Genomic DNA, 23,855 nt, shown 5'->3' on the forward strand with positions numbered 1-23,855 from the left:
AAAGTAGTGCAATGACAATTGTGCAATGAAGAGTAGTGCAAAGATGATATGTGAAAAATAATAGATATGGTTGATGGAATATTGACCGTATTAACAGTTTATATACATGCAGGAGTGATACAAAACCCAACAGCATTTTTGGGGTGATCAGCTTTGAGAAGCTTGATTTCATAAATTTCGACTTAACTGATAATATGCATTTCAAACGTCCTCTTTTGGTCAAACTAGCACAATAACTCTTCTTATCTTTTTCTGACATTTATGTAATCGTGCTTCTTGTGATGGTGCATCACAAGTGTGCATTTCTACTGATCTAGTGGCCACCCTGTGATCCTCATTTGATTTGGAAATGTGGATTCTGGAGGTCGGGTCATTGCCTTCGGCTCTCTGTTGACTTTCTGTAAGTTGTGTCTGAGCATTTTATGTAGCGTGCTCTGCTGGAGGAGGCTGCTGCCATCAGGGAGTGTTGTTTCCATGAGAGGGTGTACGTCGTTTGCAAAATGATCTCCATTCACTGTGCTCATCATCGTCCGGAGGCGGAGTGAGGGCAGAAGTTGTTGACACAACTGTGAAACAACACCGGAGTTGGGAATAGAGTTGCATTGATGTGTGTGCATAAAAGACAATTGGGACTGTGAAAAACGTCATCTAACTAACTCTGTGATGGAAGGTTGCTATTTGAAAGCAGACGTGGCGCTGTGGTGCATCACGTCAGTATAAATGAGCAAAGGAAAAGTTAATTGACAAAAGCATGGAAAAATAAAAGAAGTGATGGGTCAGCATGACGACTTCTTATGTTTCTTTGTTTTAACTGTGAAACCCAATGCAAGTTACACAACTCATCCTTCGATTTCACCCACATGGAGTTCATGAGGTGCATCCTGAAAAAACATTCAGGGAGGATGAGTCATGATATTAAGTGACAGTGTCCTTTGTGTTCGCTGGCTTTTGAGAGCCAGCAAGGACGGCTCAGAAAATGCTGGTAACATTTTTTAAACACATATGTATGTCTCTCTTTCAGCCCTCCATCCCGAGCAAGGTTGCTTTTGTCACACCAAAAAAAAACATTGGTCTCTGGGGAACCTGAAAGTCAAATACCGGCCTTATGTGTCAGTGTATGTGAAATGTAGCTTTTGCAAAACAATGACTTAAGCCAACCCAGTGAGGGCCGGTGACCGTGTAGCCATGGAGCCAAGAATGTGACGAGTGGACTACACAGCTGTAACTTGTAACTGTATGTTGATTCTGTCAGACAATGTCATATCCATATAGGCCTATCGGTTCTGTTTGTTCCCGCTCACACAAGATACTTGCTGTGATGTGTGGCTTTCAATGTTTGCCCACTTTAAAGGGAAGAAAAAAAGCAGGAGATCTTGCTTTTTTTCTGCTATCAGAGGTTGAACTTACCTGAAAGCAGAAGCCTTGATGGAATCAGTTTTTATGCTTCGCCTTAATGTGGCAGCTCCACACTGGGAATCATTGGTGCAGTGGTTTTCCTCGTGGGCTGTTAGTGCATAAGTGCCAGTTTTGGAAATATCTGCAACTATTTAACCCCCCCCCCCTCAAAATAGAAAGGTCATTTGCTGGTCAGAAAATGTCAATCACATTTTCAATGAGTAGCATTAGCTCCAGGGCCGAGTAACCTGCCAGTTTTTCAGAGCAGTTTCAGAGTAGTGACGGTGCACCAGCATTGTTCATCAACATCCTGTGACATGGGAAGTACTTATACGGGAAGCAGCCATCTCCTTAGAGGTGCTGAATAACAGGACATGGGAGAAGGTCAGATTCAGCACAGAATACACACACATAGTATGTGCTCCCTCTCTTTCTGTATTAAAAATCTCACATCCTCACCCGCGCACACAAACTTGCAAACAATGCACCTATTTTATTCGCTTTTATTATAAAGTTTGAACGGGAATGAGTCGGCATCCTGTCTGTATGTTATGGTTCATTCTCAGAAATTTCTGAATATCGCCGTTTTCCCATTGTACAGCATTGCTCTGAGATAGCATCTGCCGACCAATTACGTGTCGCGCGTTCTCATAAATATACACTCATATACAATCAATGCACAATCATGCGGCCACATGCACAACCAAAAGTTTATTTAACCCACAAATTTCCTTCTATTTGCAAAGGAAGTTGCACAAATATTTCCTGTGACATTTGAAACAATGAGGAAAGAAAAAAGTAAAATGGCACTTAAGCAGTTATGTAATCGCACATGAAAGAAAATATAGTTCCAAAACACATCAGGAATGTTATCTCAAGGCTTTTGATATCAAACAGCCTGTAAAAAGAGCTGTGGGAAAAATGTCGGCCTGAAAGAAAAAGGATTATCGCTACAAATACATTTTGTGAAGCTTTGTGAAAGACTCTTTTATTATCTCTGATGCTCTCCCACTGCGTCGTTTTGTGGTTTATTTTCTGTCTTTGTTTCACATCACTTTGGGCCTTTGTATTGAGTCTTTTTCTATATTTACAGTTGTGATTTCTGGCTCATATAAAAATGTCTATTGTTTCTTCAGTGTCTCTTGGAGGGAGTTGGGTCTGTTTTTTATTTTCTGTCTCCTATTTTCTTTCAGCTTTCTGGCTCGACAAGAAGTGCAGGCATTTTCATGGCCATGTAATTGCCAAAGTATACTTTGGCAATATACTTTGTGTCTTTTTGCTTTCTGGTTATGTAAATACCCACTATGCAAATGAACTGCAGTGATAATTCAACACTGAACCAGCAAAGAAGAATTTAAATTTTATATATTTATATATATATTAAACATGTTTTTGGTTGATAGTCACTTCAGGGAACTATAAATATAATTCTTTTTCATAGATTCATAGTTCTCATTTCAAAGCGACTGACAGCCCTCAAACCCTTTAATTATACTGTATCTTTTCATTTAATTCAGTTTCATTGTAATTTCTCCGTGTTGGTATAATATGATGTCACCGCTTTACAAATACTGTCAGACAACATGTATAATGTTAAATTTCTTGTTTTCACTATTTACCAATAATTGTCTTTTCTTTGAAACCTTTCTAATGTTTTTAGCTCTTCTCTCAAATGATCATGACATCTTTACGTGCTACACAAATTATTTGACTGCACCAAGGACTGGATTTTGTTTTAAAAGCGTATTTTCGTAGAGAAAAAAAAACCCAAAACAATTGACCGTTCATGATGTTGGAGCTTCAGTGTGTAATAAATGTAGTCTCTGGGGTTTCACCCAAAATAAACAACTCCATGACTGCTATTGGAACTTACATTTAAAATCAGTTTCAAGCAACATTTTTCCCTTTCTTGTGTTGAGAGAAGCACATTAGAGCAGCTCCTCAGTTGGACATTTTTTCACTGTATTTTCCTAAGTAATATCCTAGTTGGAGAAAGATGATGAAATATGGAGCCAACTGATTTCACTCGCTAACAAAAAAGGCCCTTAAGGGATTCTCTTTTTTTCCTTTAGCTGTAATAAAAACTATGCTATGATGGATGCTGCAGCCTAATGAGCTGTTAACATGTGTCTTGGTAAAACCCTGAGTGGTAATAAACTGTGACTGACTCATGGCTGCTGGCTGCTTGTTGTCAAATTATTAGCGGGAAAACAGGTGGAATTTGTCTTTAACTCAGAGAAGGTTAGAGGTTTAAGGAGGGAAAGCAACAAAGGGAGGAGGGAGCTCTGATTATTGATATGTTTACATTGTGCATATAAATATTTGACGATCCGCACAATATGAGCCAAGTTTTTTACATGGTACAAGCAATCTTGACTGAAAATTTGGTCTGATTTAGTAAACAGCGTGGAAGCAATCATGTGAATAATTTTCCCTAAATTTGCACTTTTTAACATTAATGTTCCGACCTATATGTGGTTTTAGTCTATTATCAAACTTTTCTTTTGTCGTTTTGTGAAAAGCAGACGCACACTAATTGTAAAGTTAATGTAGTCTCTTTTGAGAGTTTATTTCTGGGAGGTTTATGGCAGCCCAATATTAAAGCGATGTTTCGAAGCTGTAAAGCAGGTGGTTATTACTATTAGAAGTTGTGTTCATCTTAAAGCTGAGTGGTGTCAAGTCCTTTGCATGGTCATTACACCAGTTTGGAAGATGCCATTACATCAGTCTGACCAGAGCATATCTCACAAATACACATGTAGCAAAGCCACACAATGCCAGGAAGCTAAGCTTTAACACATAGCACCAATCTAAGGCTTAACTAAATGGAGAAGGAGATTGTCTGGATCCCCATTACATTGTTCAGATGCCAGCTTGTCAATTTGTTTTTGAATAGACAAAGAAGTGGGGTAATGAAAAGGAAGGAAGCAGCCTCAGGGAGGGCTGATGTAGAAAAGCAGCAGGGTTTGGTGAGAAGTTTAAACACAGCAGCAGATTCATTTATGCACCTCTTAGGTTTGAGGCTGGTGGAGGATTTGGAGTCTGGGCTGGCTGGGTCAAGAATGCCTCTCAAGCTGCGCTGAGAATATCATTCTAATGTGTTTGTTAGTGCAGCACAACTAAAGAATGTGCCGTTTGTTGAAATAGAGAAAGACAGTTTTCTGTCCTATCAGGGAACAGCAGGCCCAAAATACACACCATATGCGTGTGTGTCTGCAAATATATTGAAGAACTGATTTCAGCACTGCCAATAACGTGTCTGACCATATGATTTAAAACAGGAAACTAGAAACTTTAGAATAACCCTGCAATGCTGACATTTCCTTGGACTTTTTTCATTTAAGCAAAAACTGCACGAGTGGAATTTACAGTTTTACTCATTGTCGTGCAACTCAAATCTTGCGGCTCTAAACTGATTGGAGCTGCAATGATGCTTAAAAGCTTCTGCATGAGTGTGACTTTTGACATAAGTCCTGAAGGTGAATAAAGAGTACCCACTGTGTAAAATAAGGGATACATTTCAAATCCTTGGTCATAGATTTATTGAGGAAAATTGTCCAATATTACATTGCTGTGGGTGGTAAAAGCATATCAACCTCTGAGTTAATGTCCTGTTTTATTTTAAGAACAGAGATAAAAGTCTAATCTTCTGTATGTTAGTTTAAATATACCACTGAAGAAACAAAGTAGACGTTTGATAATCAGACGGGAAAAGATAATAAAATCCTCTATTAAAAGTTTGGACTTCACAGACACACAGTCACAGACTGTGCACAATTGGACAAAATTCAAAACCATTGTTACCCTCCCCAGGAGGGTTTGGCTATTTAGGATCACTCCAAAAGCAAGATGAATGATAAAACCCAGTGTAACCTTAGAGCAACTGAAAGACCTTTCTGACATCGGCTAAAATTAATGTGCATGAACCCACAATCAGGACATTATTGAAATTGGGTTGAAACAGAAAATGGGTCATGGAGCAAGACAATAAGTCAAAGAATGGATATAGGGGAACAAAGTAAACTTTTTGGAGTCAAAGTCCTGGATTAAATCCAATGAAAATGTTGTTGAAAAAGATCACAAGTACAGTGAAACACACATATGAGGAAAAGCCTCAACATCAAAGTTGTAGCTAAAATTCATTCGAGCTCAAGTGCAGGACCAATCACCAGCTTCTGAAAACTTTTAGCTGCAGATGCTGTTGCACAATGGGGTCACAACAGATGCTACAAGCAAAGATTCACAGGCTTAAGTCAGTCACTGATCAGAGAATGTTGAATTATTTACTCAACAAATAGAGGACCACATGAAAGATTTTTGTCTTTCATTTTTGTGAAAGTAAATTAAATGGAAGCCAGAAAGACGTTTGTTCCTCTGTATGAAATGCATTTCAGTTGATGTGTTAAAGTCATGCATCTTGTGTCTGCTGCGAGGTGTAGATGGTGCTGTGTCAGTGAGGCAGGAGGGGGAAAGTAATACCTTTTATCTTCGAGCCTTTCAGGTCTCATTAACAATTCTGTTTTGTGATCTATTTTTAGCCATGACTTTTTTTTTCTTCTTACTTTTTTCCCCATGTTCCACTGTTGGATATCACCAATGCGACTGGATTGCAAACTTTTATACAGAATATCTGTGGCAGAAACAGATCCCACATATTTCCCTGTTAGTGAAGCTGGGTGGATCTCATTGTGCTGAAACTTAGTTGTCAAGGCTGACGTGACATCAGGTTGGACAGGGCAAAGTCTGCACCTTTTCCAAGTAGTTTTGCATAGTTTCAGGGAGAAGCGTCATAGTTAATAGGACTTCCCTGTTGTGCATTTCTTACTGGGTTTAATGATTAGATTTTAATATCTCTCATGAACCGCATTGACTTCATTTATGTTCATACAAATGAGAGTTTAAAAAAAAAAGCCTTTGTTTCCAAGTTTTCAAGTTTTAAAAAAAAATAAAGCTTTACTTACAGGAGCTTGAGGACATACAGTGTATAAACTGTTGTTGTGTATGGGTATATTAGAGGTTATCACAGTGTGGATATGGGGTTTGGTTTAAAATAGCTTGATACATTCAAAACACCTACGTAATTTTCTGACCCCGAAATAGTTGATCAAATGGTGAAATAGTGTCACGTCGAAAATAAAGCATTTTTGAGCTAGAAAGTAAAATGGATGCAGTATTTTTCTAGAAGTCGTGCAGATGACAAAAACAAACATATCTCCACACCTTGACCCACCTTGTATCGCAGAAAGAACACAGAAACACGCGCTGGAGAGTTTGACAGGTCTTTGTAAACCATCAAAAAGCACGTAGTATATTTTGTTGTTGCTCTTAGCTCATTTTTAGACATCACCCCCATAGTATGCACTCATTCAACTCTCACTCAGTCAACTGTGACTTCAGTCGGAAAGCTGGGAATGCATTACTGTACATTTCCGACAATGACAACGTCAAGGGGTTGTTAAAAGGAAAGCTGTAGCACACACTGTAGTCTCTCTGTAATCAAGGCTTCGATTATGCAAATCCAATCACAGATACTTGAAACGTCTTGATGAGCCGACTGAAAGCTGAAGTATCAAATGCTGCATTGGTGATTAAAGGACATTAACACATTGTACTCACCAACATCAGCATTCAGCAAGGACTAATATACAACTCCAACAAGAGCAGTTTCAGTGCAGAAACCTGCTGACAGAAACCTGAGGAGATAAGAAAAAAAAAGCAACCCAAACACAGATGTCGGAGCAGGCTTGGAGTAAGATGGAGTTTTGTTTTCTAAAACAAGCACGGGAAAAAGAAGATGATTTTCACGACATTGATGATCAGTCTGAAGTAAGACATTGTATTCTGAAATCAGAAATGTATCTCTTATGGAGCGAAATACTGCAGTCTTATGCCAAAATGTGTTTTTTTTTTTCTTGCTTTTTCTTTTGGTTATCTTTACACTTTTCCTTGCAGTCATTTAAAAATGTTGTAGATACAACAACAATGCGAAAGCATTGCAGGATATCAGTTTGGGCAGCTGCACATTAATGGGTGCAGGAAATGTGCACTCACACGACTCAGCATTATTGTTTGAATGCAGTAATAGCCCCACAAATACAATGTGACCATTCTTACCGTGCACACACTCAGCTAATCATTCGAAAGTAATTCCACATAGACATTAGCACCTTTGTGTTATAGTAATGTTGAAAAACCCCAACAATCCAATGCAATTTCAGCTTTTTGCAGCGACAGTTTGGTACTTGCTGTAAACTGAACTGACAAGTTAATCTTTGAAAATAAATAAAAAGAATAAAGAATACTTTGTTTATCTCAAAGGGAAATTAAATATTTTAGGAAATGGCAAGCTATTCTTTTAAAGGAGTATCACGCTTAAAATGTATCTTTTGAATCAAGGCTTTTGGGCTTGAAAGGAAACTAAAAAAAAGAAAGCATTAGTTCCTCAGGAACCATCCAGCTTGAAGTCAGGTAGTTACTTTGATTCCCAATAGTAAATGAGGGAACTGACGGTAGAATTAAACAGGGTAGATAATGATTATGTGTAGCTTTTGCAGTACGTCTGGAGGAAATCAAACTCCCACAACAAGCCTGGAGGAGGTCATTGTCTTGATGAAGAGTATCACTTTAACCTCACAACAATACATTGAAGATATGAAGGCCAGCCAACACGTTCTCACTTTGTAAAAATAAAAAAAATCGACGACCTCGCCTTCAAGGTTGAAACTCAAGTTGGGTCCCATAGTGGTAGAAAACACAAACCATGTGTTACCAGCTGTGGCCAGTATCTAACTCAGATTTAACTGCATGTTCCTGTAATACAATAGCTCATTATTTAGAGCCTCACACACACACACACATACACATACAATGGGGCAGCTTCAGACCATCAGATTAGTGAAGAATGACCCCTTCACCACCCTGAAGCAACTTCCCTTTTCCTCTTGACCAATAAAAATGGTGGGTTGGCAGAAAGTGTAATGTGAAACCAGGGGTCTTGACTCAATACTTTAAGCCTGGGGCACAGCTGGAGGCCAACAGAAACAACAGCTGTAGTCTTTCACGCGCTCTCATTCGCACAGACTTTCCTTACTTTGTTTTACACCATTTACAAACACCAGCCGCTGTGTATGCACTCAGTTTTATTGGGCAAGATACAGACACACACCTCAGGGAGCTTTGTGGAATTTACTATGTGGACTGCTGCTTTGGATTAATCATTCTGGTGGCTTGCTGTATGTGTTACACTCTGGGCTCCTTTCAATCTATCTCAACTGGACACACCAAGGATTAACTAGCTAAAAAGCCGACTAGGTCGCCTGTGGGAGCTAGTCGAAATAGTGCAGGAGCCTTCTGGGCCCTGTTTCATGGTGGAGGGTGAATGATGCAGTGTGTCCTCTCCTTCCTCTCCCCTCAGCTGAGTGCCGGATCCCCCTGTAGCTGCGAGGTCAGCCCTGACGGAACCAAGAAGAAGAAATCCAAGAATCTGTAAGTGTTCAAAATATCATTTTCACTTTCGCTCTCTCAAAATTGTACACACATAGAAGCAGCATTTCGAAGAATAATGGTTTAAATCACAATTTGAGGAAGACAATTTGAGAATGACAGTGAGCTTCAACTATTGGTCTTTATTTTCATGCTGATTGGATCACTAAAATGGTAACAGTTTTTCACACCCTGTTTTAAAATCCACTGTTTTGAAACGATACCATGTGCCTGACTAGATCAGTGGAATGATGCTGTTTATTGCAGCTGGAGGAGGTTGATTGAGACATCAGACAATCTGTTAGCAAGGGTGTAGCATGGGATTAATGGACCATCAGTGTATGGACTCATTTACTCTAGAACATTCAGTGGCATTTGGAAATTAGAATTATATGTTAGTATTTTTGCCATGATGAGATGGTCTGTGTTGCACCTCCAGTGCACATGCTCATACACCTGCAACCGCAGAGTGTGTTACAGGTGAAAGTTAAAGCCAATCAGGCTATAGTGGTCTTCATCTTCTTAATGAAGTGATAAATGCCGGGGGTGCTGCTCTCAGAGGTGAGGGGTAAGGTATGTTGTTGGTGATATTTGCTTCAACACCTCAGTGATTCATCAGCTGTTCACTCTTGTCTCTGATAAGGGGAAAACACCTTTTTGTTTGCATTGAGGGCAGTTAAACAGTGGCTGTCTGTGGGCCTGCACCCTTGCTCAGGCTGTTCTTTGTGCCATGCAGTTAGACGGGAGATTAAGCGATTAAAATTCCACAGCTTTTTATTTTTGCAAGAGTCGAGAGTATTTTGTCATTCAGGCGGCGGCTGCAAACATTTTTCGCTAAACTTTACTTGATGAAACTGGCTTTCCAGATGTACAGTATTGATATCAGTTTAAAAACAAAATGTGTTCTTTATTTACATTTCCAAAAGTCTAGAATTGTATTCCTTTTGGGTGTACATTAGCTAAGAAATGCCTTGAAGCACACTAAACGGATATAAGTAAAGAAATGTTTGATCCTGTGTTACAGAACAAAAAGTGCTGCGGTAATGATCAGTCATGGTTGCTTCTGTTTGCCACAGAATTTGTTGTCATTAGAAAAGACCCACAAACACTTCTTTGCTATTTAAGTTTATAAAAAGGCATTACCACAGCAAAGGTCCCTTTTGCAACATTGCCAACAACAGCCACATTGATGGTTTCAGCCACTATGATTATTGAATGGTAGCGTGCGGTTGCTTATGGATTCACTTTTTGGCAGTCGGCATGCAATTGACCTCCAGTCTTGATTTGATAGACCAGAGCAGTTCATTCTCTGCATTTCATCTTTATTGTCAAGTAGTAGTTGAAGTTTATTCTCAACGGTTCAACTTCTTTTTCCAGTATTCTTTTCTCTCTGTGACCTGAATACTCCTTGGCAGATGTGAGATGGGTCACTGATCTAAAAAAAAAAAAGAGTAGAATTGTACACCCAACTCTGCACTGATTTGACAGACTAGTTTTATCGAAAACACGAAGTAGCCTCGTGGATTAGCAGGTCCGATCGACCATGTACATATTTTCATCATACAGCAGTCTGTTAATCTTTCCTTGTTCCATGTGTTGATTGTTTTTGATGTGATTATCCGATAGCATTTCCAGGTGCAATGGCCATCAGCTTGAATGGGCTCAAATATGATTCTGATGATTGCTGCATGGAAGAGAATACAGTATAGTATTTCTTTTGTTCATAGTGTCTTTCTGCCATTGGTGACAGTCTCTCCTGTCATCACGAGTCAATATACTGAGGGTGATTCACCAAGCTGTCTAGCAATGTGGAAACTCTTCATCTTAACACATTGAGCCTTGTTTCCATTCAATTCTCAATTCTCAATGCCACGGGCCTGTTGCCTGTTATTGTAGCAGTGGCAATATCTGCCTATTCATAACAAGTCACACAAATAAACTTGCTCTCAACACAATATATTTCTGTGTAACTCTGAGGAATACAATTTCATTATGTTGGTGCTAGGCTTTCCAGCTCAGCATGAAGGAAATGAAATTATTTCCTCCAGATGTAGGAGACCGATATGTAACATATAGAAAGAGCCATGGGAACCATGGACATCTGTGTATAGAAGAAATATATCTAACCTGGTGAAATCATGCTGAGACATAGCTATTTATAGCTTTAAGAATGTACTCTCTGACCTCTGGCCAAATGACTTTTGCACTATTTGGCTTTAACCAGTCGCAGCAGTATAGATTTCCACTCATCTTCTTTACTCATCTTGTGTGCAGATTGGAGCCTATCTTTACGGATGTGCAATTCGGTTCACTTTGAAAAGGCTCAACTCAGAATCAGTGTCTCTACTCAGGTTTTTTGCCCCCATAAGACTATCAGAGAGAAGTTAAATACTCCCTGATAAAGAGAAATGGGTCAGTCGACCGGGACAGAACCCTTGAAACAGTATTCCGCAGTGGCAAGAAATGACCAACAATGATGCTAACGAATGGAAGGTTATGATTTTTCCAGAAGAGGTCTGATGTGCAGTAGCTCTAAATCACAGCATACTGGCCTGTAAGTATCTGCTGCTGACATCTTGGTGCTAGATACCACAGGGCACCTTTAGAGATCCATGCCTTGGCAGGTCAGTGTTGTTTATGCAGTCTGTGAAGGACCAACAGGATACAGCAGTCGGCAAAGTTGGTCGAAACGTTTTAGCTCATCCATGTAGATGTAAAAGTACATTAATACTTTATCTGTGCTCTTTGAAATGTATCTTCTATTCACTGCTGCATGGTAGTTCATAGCTTTCTCGTCACTCATTCATTGTTTCATTTAGTCCTCTACTTCCTGTGCATTCTTTCACATCTCCTCCATTTCTTTTTCCTCTGTGCACCTTCTTACATTATCCCACCCTGCTTTGTCTCCACATCTATATGCACATTTTACTTCCTGTGTTTAGTTTTCCAAATCCGGCACAGTTGTTTTCCTGAGATTGTCTCCATGATCCCTGCCCCAACCCCCTCCCATTATCCCCCTTTTTTTAGTCAGCCCAGGTGTTCAGCAGCAAATAGCAGTAAAGCCATAAACCTACTCCACATCAATTAGGGCTCTGGGCAACATTCTCAATATAAGTATGGTGCTTTTTTTTTAGTTTTGTTAGACAACTCTCACAAGATTGGGGTGCCAGTACCTCAGTGACTAAGTCATGTAACTTAAGTTCATAGAGACTGGAAATCAGGCAGATGGAGAGGGCAGTAATGAACAGAAACACAGCACTTTTGCACACTTGTGTACTTATAGTTCTCTATCTGACATATGCATTGTCTACATAGTGTTATGTGTACTGACGACCCGTTTGCTTTAGTATTGATAGATGAACTTGTTTTTGCTGCCAAGGTATATTTAAGGTCCTTTTCTCATTCTCGATCATTATGTAACTGTCAAGTGTCGCCTGATTCCATCGTGAAATCATTGCTGGGATAACGTGAATCACATGAAGATGCTGCTCGGATTAGAACTCTATTCAGGCTACATAGATATTAAAGTTTCAAATCAATATTTAGTTCCTAAAACTGGATTTTCTTACATCTAATGTAATATATATGACAAAGGTGGGAATCGTTTGCGGTCTGTGAAAGCGTTGAGGCCTTGTTAAAGTCCATCTGAACCTAATTTATAGTCTTCTTGTGAGGGGTTAATGGGAGTTATTCCAGAGATACAGCACTTTTGTCATAATTTCATCATCTTGATTTGATCAGATTTCAGTCAGTGATAGCACTGCCACAGAAGTGAACGCTTTTATTGTACATAATCAGCCGGTAGGGTTCTTTTACAGGATGTAAATCAGTAATGGGATAACACAAATGTGTTACTTATTTGTTAAAACTTACAGAGATTACAGATATTTTTTATCACAACCATATATTTTTTTTTCTCCATTTTTGCAGTTTTCAGTCACAACTCACACTGAACATAGGGTCATGCCAACAAGCACCGCATGCAGAGAAACTTCTGTAAAAGAGAGAGAATATAAATGTCTCCAGCCAGCAGATTTTCACATTTTTTCTATCACTTTTTACCAGCTCATTGCACTTGTCAAGTTTCGCTAAAAGGACCAACTTTATGTCAACTGAGACCTTCTGGACCCCAGTAGAAGGAATCCATCCTCGAAACAATGCATGTGGATTGGGTGAGCCAAGGGTCCGCCCTCTCCAGACCCCCTGGTCTATAAAAAGCTCCACCAGAGCCTCTCGGGGGTTAGAGGAATGTGATTGCCAAATAAACCCCCGGGTCCTGACCACCGCCGCTCCTGACACACGCTTACATGCAGCACATGCTGCATTCATGCGGGCACCCATGTTTCACACTATGTTTGATTTCCCCGAGAAATACCTGGAAAGGTAAGAGCAAAGCTCATGTGTGTGGATTCATCTGCTGTTTGAATGAAGGTTGAGTTTGTGGGGTATATTTCACGCCTTGCAGGAATCGTTGCTCTCAGGGTGGTGAGAGGCTATCTGACCCCTGCTTGGATCTCATTTGACAGTCGCAGTGAGGGAGCAGGATCCCCCACGAGGGCGAGGTGCTGATACTATTTTGGAGGAAGGAGCTTTAACTTCTAACTTTAGGCTGTCCCTTTTTCTTATTATACTCAGCCTGGATATCAGGAATAGAACTGCTCATGTGGTTTTTGTGGCTAGGAAGGTGAGTTTGCTCAGAAATAGAGGTCTTTTTTTTTTTTTTTTAGTTTTGATTGACGGAGAGTGTGGATGTAATGGTGTTATATTTATGGACAAAATTTAGGACAATTCCCTTTCCTTTCTCTTGAATATCATGTTGTTAAAGTGTTTGTGTTTCATATTTTTTGGAAAAATCACCTCTCTGAACTGTTTAGTCAGTGATGAAAATGTAGCACAAATGCTCTCAGTTTGTTCCTATATCATTTTAGACCCTAGTATAGTATAGTAATAGTTTATTTAAGGTTTTATAGACACTGTGACGCTTAGCTTGGCCCTTCTCAGCAAACACAAATACACAAACAGGCTCACAAGCCAGGGCAATGTTGTTTGTGTGTCATTTCTGTATTCGCTTCGCAGGCACACGGCCTTCTGTCAATAGAGTGGCAGTGGGACAGACAACAGGCTTGAATGTTGCTCACTTTGGTTTGCTGGGCTGTGAACAAGATCTCCTGTTGTTTTGAGAGACAAAGCATTCAGTATTGAATAGATAAGTGGGATGAAGTTTTGCAGTGGATGTGCCGCGTGCACATACGGTTCTATGCACTCTGCATTATGTCTGTTTGCAGCTCTCCCCATGCGCCACCTTTCCCTTGGAGTGCGGCCTACTTTTCAGAACACCAGGAATAGCCAAAGGGGTGCTTTCAGTGCGACTAATGTGAGCCAGGCAAAGAGGGAATAAAGAGCATAGAAATCTGCAGATAATTGCAGAGTGAAAGACCTCATAGAGTGTTCTCTCATGTATGGACACAAGAAGACCGTCAGGTGTGTGTCCACTTTATGCCTTTGCTACAAACTTCCACATCTTACTTTTAGCTTGCGGAGCAACGGAGCAGAAATGCCTGGCTTGTTATTCTAGACCGAAGATCATCTTAATTTGATAATCTTTGACAGAGCATGTGTTAGGCTCTTAGCGGATCAAGTTAAGTGTAGGCGGTAACTGGGTGTATTAAATCAAATGGAGGGTGATACATGGCTAATGGTATTAGCAATGGCTTGCCGGAGCTGGTGGTATGCAGTGAGGTGGAAAAAAGCAGCAACTTTAAATGGAGAGGTACTAAGGATGAGAGAATGTGAGAAGAGAGGTGAGGTGCATTAGCACCTACAGAGCAGAGGGACAGAGAGCACTTGGTAAATCAAAGTCAAGTTCTGAACTAAATCCCATCAAAAAATATCCACCTGTACTTTCTTTTGCTTTGCTATGTCAAAAAATAGCAGGCCTTGCTGGCTTGACAAGCAACGCATGTGACTGCAGCATTCCCTTATTGTTCCGTTCTAAATCTGTTAAGCCCTCGGCTGTTTTTTCCAGCTTTAACCCGAAAAACATTCTCAAATTCAGTCAGTAACAGCTCCACAACTGTGAGGCCAAACTGAGGCATTTTTGGACTCGATGGATTGGACACACTTGAGAACATTCTGAAAAACACTGACTCTTCTTTTTACTAGATCAGAGTGAGATTTGATCTCTTTGAAGAACTGCAGAAGAAATTAATATTTTGACTTCCTCGTTATAAACAAAGTTGGAGAGTAAATTACAGTCTTAGAAAAAAAAGTGATACTAATTTCATTTAACCAGGTCTACTAATTCTCATCTTCAAGTCAAGCACAGTAAATGCTGCATACTAGGTGCCATCAATGAATATGTGATGATCTGAAACCAAGATTAGTTTTTTCTTTGGATATCAAGGAAGACCCAGTACAAGGCACAATAGAAGAAGAGTTTAAGGACTCAGGGAAGGTTTTATGAGTAGGTTTTTGATTTGTTTCAGATATGTTGCAGGTAGTTACACTTATGTAGCTGATTTTGTAGCTCTTCTCACAGGTTAACTTGCACATGTGACTGAAGTCCTCTGTATGACACTGCTGAAAAAAAGAATACATTTTTTGCATTTGCCCGCTCCATAGAGCAGAACTGTGGGGCCCCTCTTCAAGTCCGACCGGAGTAAAAGAGAAATCATTGAGCAGCATGTGTAGGAACAGACTGCTTCTCCAGCGTGTATTGATTGAAATGTGGCGTTTATATATTCGTTTTTTACAGGAATACTTTCTGCATGGAGTTGGAGTCTCTAAAAATAGATGAAAAAGTGAACTTTTAGAATGATGCAAGGTGCTTGTGTTTGCAGTATCCAATGACAACCACATGGTGGCAGGAGTGAAACATACATTTTCCTTTAGGCTTCTGTTAATATGACATCATTGTCACAGGGGCTCAGCTTGTATAAAACCAGACATCAATAATAAAGCATCTTTTGTCAGGCCAGGGGCATACTTTCCAGTTTCTTTTTTACTTACATTCCTTGGCAAGTCAGAGGCTCAGTTTTAGTTAAAACAGCCCCCCTCTTAATTTAAGCCTGAAGTGCAACCTAAAAATAGAGTTATCCAATAAATCCTGTTCTGGTGTCATGCGTTTATTTAACAGCATGAGGGTTTTTAAAACAGTATTTATACCCTTTAGACTGGCAAGTATAAGCTATTCACAGGGATATTGCGTTAGAGCACCCTGCCGTTTCGCTGAACCAGAGGCCTACATTTCTGCTCTGCAGTTAAACATCTGGACTTGAGGCTGTTTCATGCAGGGTACTTGTGTTATTTCAATCAATGGATGAGTCATCCAACTGTGTGTGGAGGTTAAGATATTCCTTGAAGAAATTTCCATTTCGTCCATTACCTGGCCTGAGAGAAGAAAATGAATTTTCTACATATCGTATTCTTTTTTGAATGAGCATATACATTTTTAAGTAACCGTTTTGGCATCACCATTCTGGCGATTTTGTCATGAATGAATAGTCAAGTATTGCACTCCAGCTACACCCTAATTCCCAGCTCATACACACCCAAATCCATCTATGTAGAAAATCTCGCTCATTCTGACATGAAAGGAGCTCTTTAGTTGCTCCGTGCAGCAGCTCATTTGCTCGTGTCATGTCTTGTGTACGGGCTTGTTTTCTATTTTTCCTGCCCCACAGAGGTTGGAAAAACTCACACCGACATCTGACTGTGTTCTCCTTCTGGTGTGAAGCCACCTCACTTTTACGCATGCATAAATGACCTCCTCCCGTTTTCCCTCCATACACTCATGCACACGTTGGTGGAGTTTTCCAACAGCTGTGACTGGCTTGAAAGCGCTACTAAAGCAGGCATGAGTTGGCACAGGTGCAGAGGGGCTCTTTGAAATGGCTGTGCAGGGGCTCTTTCATCTCTGCCCATGTATATTCATGTACAGTATTTGTGCTAATCTGCTGCTCCATTCTCCTGCGTGTGCATGTTTAAATGATAAGTGTCTATAACTGGGAGCTACTGTTTCTTAATTTGGGGTGTATATGGTCTCCTGGGGCCTGTGGGCAGGGACAGCTTGCAGTGATTAGGCCCAGCCAGCGCACAACGCTGTGCTGCATTATTAGCGGGCCAGTCAATCCACAGTGGAAATCAAAAGCAGGGACTCAGGAAATGGGTGTTGAGTGAGGTCACATCCCAACGAGGTATCACGTGCTCCGGGTCGGGAAAAGCCAGGACGCGTACCATGGGATTATGGGAATGTGCAGAATCCTGTCGGACCTCATGGGTACCGTGGGCTGGTGTGCGACCTTATGTGAGTTTTAACGTGACGTATGTGCAGCAGGATGTCTCTGCGTGTGAGGTGGTGGGAACAAGGTGAGGTGGGTGGTCAGGAGGATTTTGGATGCTGATTCTGCAGGGAAAGCCACAGAGGAGAGGGGATGTCAGCGTGCCCTGTTGCCTCTGCCCTGGGTCAGCTCCCTCTCAGCAACCCCTGTAGGCACATGGAGAATGGCGTGATGAAACAGAGGAGTGAGGACTGAGTCTCTCTCCTCCTTCTCTGCCACATTCGCTTAGTCCCTGCCGAGGAACCTGACAGGGACACTTCTAGTGTGCCAGATATATAGATTGACAAGAGAGACGCTGACAAGAAGCGAGGACAAGGAGATTCACCTTTTTGGAAAATTCTGTCCCATCAACATAACCGGCTGAAGACTAGAATGTACACATTTATGATTTTGTGGCTGTTTTTGCATTGATTTTACATGGATTTAGAGCAATGAAGAGCTTAACTGGTGACTCCATGCCTTGGATTGTTTCAGTTGTGGACTCTGGACTTGGAGACTTAACACACTTTCTCCTTTTGTCTCTTTTTTTTGTCCTCCTTCTCTACTTATTCTACCATCCATCTCATCTCCATCCCCCTTGTAATACCCCATCTTTCCTCCTCCCTCTCACTTCACTTATCCTACTCTTATTATCTCCGTTTCCTTCCTCTCATTTTTTTTTTTTTTTACTTTCTTCCTCTATTTCTTTCTTTCACTCAGGGCCAAAGACATGAAGAATCGGCTGGCTTTCCTGCGGAGGAGGAATGAGTCCCCAGGAAGCAACCCAGCCAGCAAGTTAGACAAATCTATGAAGTCAGTCAAGTAAGTGGCCACTTCCTGACGGCATGTGCGTGTGGGCGTGAGTGTGAGACTGTTTTGTGGATTTTGCCACAACTGGTGATGACCTGGTGTTGAAAGACAGACATGTGGGCAGTTGGAGAGATGGGAGTGTGCCTGTAGTGTGGCATTCATAAAATGAATGTGTGAATAGGGAATGTTGGGTATATTAGAACATTAGATTCTTTTTGAGTGTAACATACAGATAAAATACAAATCCCTCCAAATTGCGACTGCAGTGTCTGTTATGAGCTGTCATTGTTTATGTTGTTTGTATATATATAATTCAATGAAAATCTACTTGGAGCCAAATAACAGAATAAATATTTTAGTTTGAATTACTTTTAAAAATTCTCCCTATATAAGTAGCTATATTATTATTTTCTATGCAGTTTTCCTTACAAAGAGATTTAAAAGGTTAATATCATTACAACAAAATACATGCTAATATTATAATTGAAGACAGGAAAACCTGTGGATTACAGTCTGTTATTCTTTCAGTATAGAACTAAAACTAAAAAACCAAAATACGGAAAAAATCTCCAAATTGTCCTGACTTTTGTCTTTCTAGCTCTATTCAAAACAATTTGCCCACAAAAATAAACAAATTTGGGTCAGATTGAGCCTACAAAGGTGAGATGTGGATTCCAGTCAGGGTAACATGGTCTCTGTGAAGAGGTATTCACTGTAAGAATGAGAGGCAGCAGGGGGCAGACAGGCACTTGGTGGTAGGAGGTTTCTGAAACCCAACAACACATTCTGATTGGCCAGTTGAAGCTCCTCCTCCTACCGCCTCCTAATAAAAAACAACCCCCACCACAGTGAAGCAGATAGACTCATAGTTCTCAGTGTTGCAACCATTCAGTAGAGTAGAGTGGAAGGAAGCAGCGGAGGGGAATTGTCCACTTTCACATCTCCTCTCATCCACTCATCATTGACTAAATCCTGCGGATGGGTCACACAATGAGAAACCTGGCTGAAATGGGCTTGTTAAAGAATCGCTCTGCTTTCATCTGCAGGCCCACCCCAGAGGAAGCGCTGAAATGGGGGGACTCACTTGACAAGCTGCTGGGACACAAATGTAAGTTTCTTTTAATTCCTTTTGTCCATGTTTTTGCTCCTTTTTTTACTCATTTTCTCCCTAATTTGTATACTCAAGAGTCAGGCGCACAGTGCATGTTTGAGGTGGTCAGGGAAGGTTGTGAGCACAAAAAAAATATGCTTGTGCAGATACATGGATTACATGTACACACACTCACTGCTTATGTGAATTGGCAGCTTGCAGCCCTTTTCCCTAATCCCAACGGACAAAGTCCACAATTTACAAGACAAGGTAAAACAAGAAGAAATTTGCTAATTACAACAACAATTCATTGCGCCCTCAATTCTTTTTCCAGATCAGAACGCTGATACATCGCCAGCACATCTGTTTCACATTCAGCTTTGTTGGCCTTCTCATTCTCCCTCATCTAATTTCCTCTCTTTCACCTCTTACCTCACTGCTGCTTACCAGAATGAGGTATGAGATGACGGCCTGCGTTGGCTCTGCTTATCAGCGTGGGTGATTCATGGGAACGGAAAGGTGCAGACAGGAGCTGTGGGTGGACACAGCTTCCTGCAATTCTTTCTCTTGGATGCCCCCTTCCTCAAATCGTTAACTGGACCGAAATTTAAAAAGCCCTAAACTCCCAAATTTACACCAATTTCCTCTCACACGAAAACAGCCATCTCTTTGTTCACTCTCAGTGCGCTGGGACAACACAGCCGTTATGCTGAATATTAAGGAATTAAGAGTCAGTGGGGGTGATGTCATTTAGTATTGGACTTTGATACGTGGGAGTTTTTTTTTTTTTTTTTGATTCCTCACCTTATTACAGCCATATGACTCAAAAACGCAGTCAGAGAGCTATTTCAGGAACCAAAACTCCAAGGAGGGCTTCAACTGTTAGGTTGCCATGGCACTTTAGTCAACTCTGCTCTTTGTTTATTCTTTTCCTCCTCTCTGCGCTCCCTCAGATGGTCTGGCAGCCTTCAGAGCTTTCCTGCGCACAGAGTTCAGCGAGGAGAATCTGGAATTCTGGCTAGCATGTGAGGAATACAAGAAGATCAAGTCGCAGTCCAAGATGGCCTCAAAAGCCAAGAAAATCTTTGCAGAATACATCGCTATTCAGTCTTGTAAAGAGGTGAGTGGGAGTGAGCGCGACTCATAAAACGGCCTCGTGAGAGAAAAGAAAACACGCATTCTCCATTCTTTTCTCACGCTTCACTCCGTTTCTTTCCCTCTGCAGGTGAATCTGGATTCATACACTAGAGATCACACTAAGGACAACCTACAGAATGTGACACGCTCCTGCTTCGACCTTGCACAGAGGCGGATATACGGGCTGATGGAAAAGGACTCATACCCTCGCTTCCTGCGCTCGGAACTCTACTTGGACTTAATCAACCAAAAAAAGGCCAGCGCCACTTCCACGTCATCTTCATCATAAGAGATGAGGTCAAACATAGGGAGAAGAGTGAGATGATGAGAGAAACAAAGGGGCAGACTTGAAAAAAACAGAGTGGGTGGGATGTGAGCTTCGTTGTTTGCCTTTTTATTTTCAGTGTGTGTATGTGTGTGTGTGTGTGTGTGTGTCATCCTGGTCACCATGATTTTTTGTTGTTATGGTGTGAGAGGACGCAGCATAGCTATGGCACTGCAAAGGAATGTAGTTTACACAGTTACAAGATGGATGGTTGAATGGATGGATGGATGGATGTTACTAAAATTACAGAGGCCCACGAGAAAGGGCTGCAGCAGGAGCTGGACGCTTGTCTGATCACTGTTTATTTTTTTTTTCTTTTGGTTGTTGTTATTCTTTTTTATGTGCAAGTCAAAAAAGATGCATTTGTTTGTGTGTTTTTCCAGTTGTACTGGAGAAAAACGAGGGGTTGCACCAAAAACCCTAAAGACGTGAAGACAGTCCGGTACTGTTTTGTCACTTTTTACCCTTCCTTTCTTTGGAGACTCCCACTTTAAACCCCCTTCCTTTGCTCCACCACTCTTTCCTCTGTGAAGCGACTTCAAAACTGTTGGTACGACACAAAGAGTCCTTTTTTTTGTCATGTCTTTTCATCAGACTCCAAGTTTTGGAGATGGAGAGGTGTTTGAATGATAACGACCATTGTGGCTCGAGTTCTACATGCATCTGTTAAACCCTGCTTTCACTCAAAGCTTCTATAAATGGCTCTCACCTTATTCATTTCAAGACTGGATAGCTTCAGCAGTCACAAGGACAGAGACGGAGATGGGCAAAGAACATAAGTGTGTGACTAACGGATGGACTAGCGTTGTGATGAAGCACAGATGCGTGTCCTTCTCACAATCAAAGACATTAAAAGTCACATTCAGAGCCAGAGATGGAAAAAAAGAAAAAAGAAAAAAAAAGACGACTTGCTTCCTGCCTCCAAAGACTGTTTACAACAAGGAATGGAAAAGATAGAAGAAAACAGCATCTCCTTTACATTGTAGCTCATTCTGGACTATCAGGAAGCATTCTCAGGACATTGCTATAACAGGTTACAGCTTGCTTCATCTTCTCAACTGTAGTATGGTTTTCTACATACTTTTTTTTTTTTTTAATATTCTAGGGTTCCAACCTGCACTCCCCTCGACTGGGCAATGCATGAGAGGTTGCTCATTTCATAGTCGGAGGACAAAAGAAAACGCTTCAAGTGTACAAAGTTTTGCTTATTTATTTAGATTAACTCGCTGGACGCTTCAACAGACACCCTCACGTCCTCCAAAGCACTCGGCTAAAAGCTCTCACTTCACTCTTAACCACCAAACAGGTCCAATGCTGTCCTGAACTTTAAGTGCAATATTTTTTTAATTTCTTATTTTATTTTATTATCATGTTTGGTTTTTTCATTGATTTGGATAATTTTGAATTTTTTTGACGGGGGAAGACAGAACAGCTAGAGCTCTGTATTACCTTTATTTGTTAAGAGAAAAAATACTTAGAGCTATAAGGTTGACTTACAACGTAAACTCTCAAGAAGCATAAGTAGTTTAATGAATTTTAAGCGAGTGATTCTAACTGTGCGTTAATCCCTGGCAGCAGGCAGCCGGGGGAGTTATGGTTGTAAATACAGTTCTTTAAGAAAACTATGTGATAACACATTAAAAACAAATAAAAACACAAGAAGCCAATAGGTCTCTGCTGGTGATGACTGTTGGACCCAGCTGTATCTATGTAAATATGAGAGACTCAAAGCTATAAGATAACATGTATTGTTAAAAGAAAAATGAAATAGGTGAGCAAGAGTAGGTACAATCTGCTCTTTTACCTGGTCATACACTGCTTGTAAGGAGTTTTCTGAAAAGCATTTTATCATTTTCACTGTTTACAATTCAAATGCATCTCCTATGATAGCAGGTGAAAACAGTAGAGTACATTTGGTGTCATTGCTAATGATAAATAAAAACCAACCAACTGACAAAGTAAGCTGTCTGGTGTCTGGGTTTTTTCTTATGATGCAAACTTGCCCTTTTATTTTGATCATAAACATGTCATAGATCGTATGTATAGTGAAACATGGACGTAGCCGCCAGTTGGTTTGTGGTCTGAGTTTATATTTGGTAACAGTCAACTGTGGCTTTTGCAGACAGATGTGATGTGCAAGGAAAATATATGCTGTTAATGTGACCGTGAACTTGATTGCGCACAACTTTAAGCCTTAATACAAATTAAACGTCACATAAAATGTAAAAATTCTCCCTCAAGCTGATGTCCTAAAGTTTCCCTGAATAAATTCAATTGGATATGAGAGACCCAAACCAATGTTTGAACCAATGGTGGAAGCCACTTTCTTTCTCAATGTTTTTTTTCAAGATCAGCTAAAGCCTGGTTTATAGTCGGTAACGCAAGACGCAAAGCAAGACGCAAGAAGAAACGCAAGCCCTTGCGCGGTTGCAAGCCCCCCATTGCGAGCTTGCGTGTGTCACCTCAATTTTCTAAACTTCACGCAAGAAAAGACGCAAGCCTACTACTTGAAAACGACATACTCATCGATCAGACAGTATGCAGAGCGTTTACACACAGCGCACTTCACTCCTGCCCGAGCCGAAATCAGCCAGCCTGAAAAGCTGATTTCCCTTAAGCTATAAACTCTGTAAATATATAACTTTAGCAACATTTGAAACATTTTCAGGCGAGAAAGTAGTCGTTTAGACCCCCAAGGTGTTGAAAATCTGACAAAATACCGGCTATTTACAAGAAGAAGAAGCATGAATCACTCGCATCACGCATTCATCATAGTAGGCTTGTCATTTAAAAAACCCGCTACTCCACCTACTCTCCTGGCAGTGAATCGCCACGCAGCACACGCAAGCGCCGACAAAGCTAAATGAAGTATAAACGTCTCGAGCCATTAACATACGCGCAAGAAGAAAGCGCAAGGGCAGTTAAAAGAAGTATAACTCAGCCTTTAGTTTTTTTAGCCCTGGAAGTTGCTGCTACGTCAAGACTTATGTGCATTTACTGTAAGCTCCCACGCACTGGTTAAGGTAAAAAAGTAAAAGGCATTAGTGTTCAGCTGCACCAACAACATGCAGTTATTTGGTTTCTTGCAAAGAGAGGAGTCTCTATGCTAAAGATGAGGCTGGCCATTACATGAAAAGCTTAGCTTAGCATAAGGATTGTTAACATTTAGTTTAGTTTTGTGGACATGGTTTACCTTGTTACACACTATTTTTTAAAGACATCTGTTTTGGGGTTTTTTCACCTAAATTTCCCTATTGTGGGATCAGTTGTGGGTCTATCTTATCTTATCTTGTCTTAT

The 23,855-nt window shown here is 40.6% G+C and overlaps 1 protein-coding gene across 9 annotated transcripts in view; it reads left to right on the top strand.

Moving 5' to 3' along the window:
* rgs3a (regulator of G protein signaling 3a) overlaps positions 1–22,519 on the top strand; it is a 119,156-nt gene extending 96,637 nt beyond the window's left edge. For 7 of the 9 annotated variants that reach the window (XM_075455965.1, XM_075455964.1, XM_075455963.1 and 4 more), the window contains 5 exons: positions 8,810–8,880; positions 17,916–18,017; positions 19,052–19,113; positions 20,049–20,215; positions 20,321–22,519. In XM_075455965.1, the coding sequence (XP_075312080.1) occupies positions 8,810–8,880; positions 17,916–18,017; positions 19,052–19,113; positions 20,049–20,215; positions 20,321–20,521 (603 nt within the window). In that variant the 3' untranslated portion in view covers positions 20,522–22,519. Of the gene's footprint in view, positions 1–8,809; positions 8,881–13,109; positions 13,261–13,479; positions 13,562–17,915; positions 18,018–19,051; positions 19,114–20,048; positions 20,216–20,320 lie in introns of those variants that run through there. The other 2 variants (XM_075455970.1, XM_075455971.1) reach the window with 2 other exon arrangements.
* The last annotated feature ends 1,336 nt before the right edge of the window (positions 22,520–23,855 follow it).

This window comes from Odontesthes bonariensis, chromosome 22, assembly GCF_027942865.1.
Source record: "Odontesthes bonariensis isolate fOdoBon6 chromosome 22, fOdoBon6.hap1, whole genome shotgun sequence".
Classification (NCBI taxonomy): Eukaryota; Metazoa; Chordata; class Actinopteri; order Atheriniformes; family Atherinopsidae; genus Odontesthes; species Odontesthes bonariensis.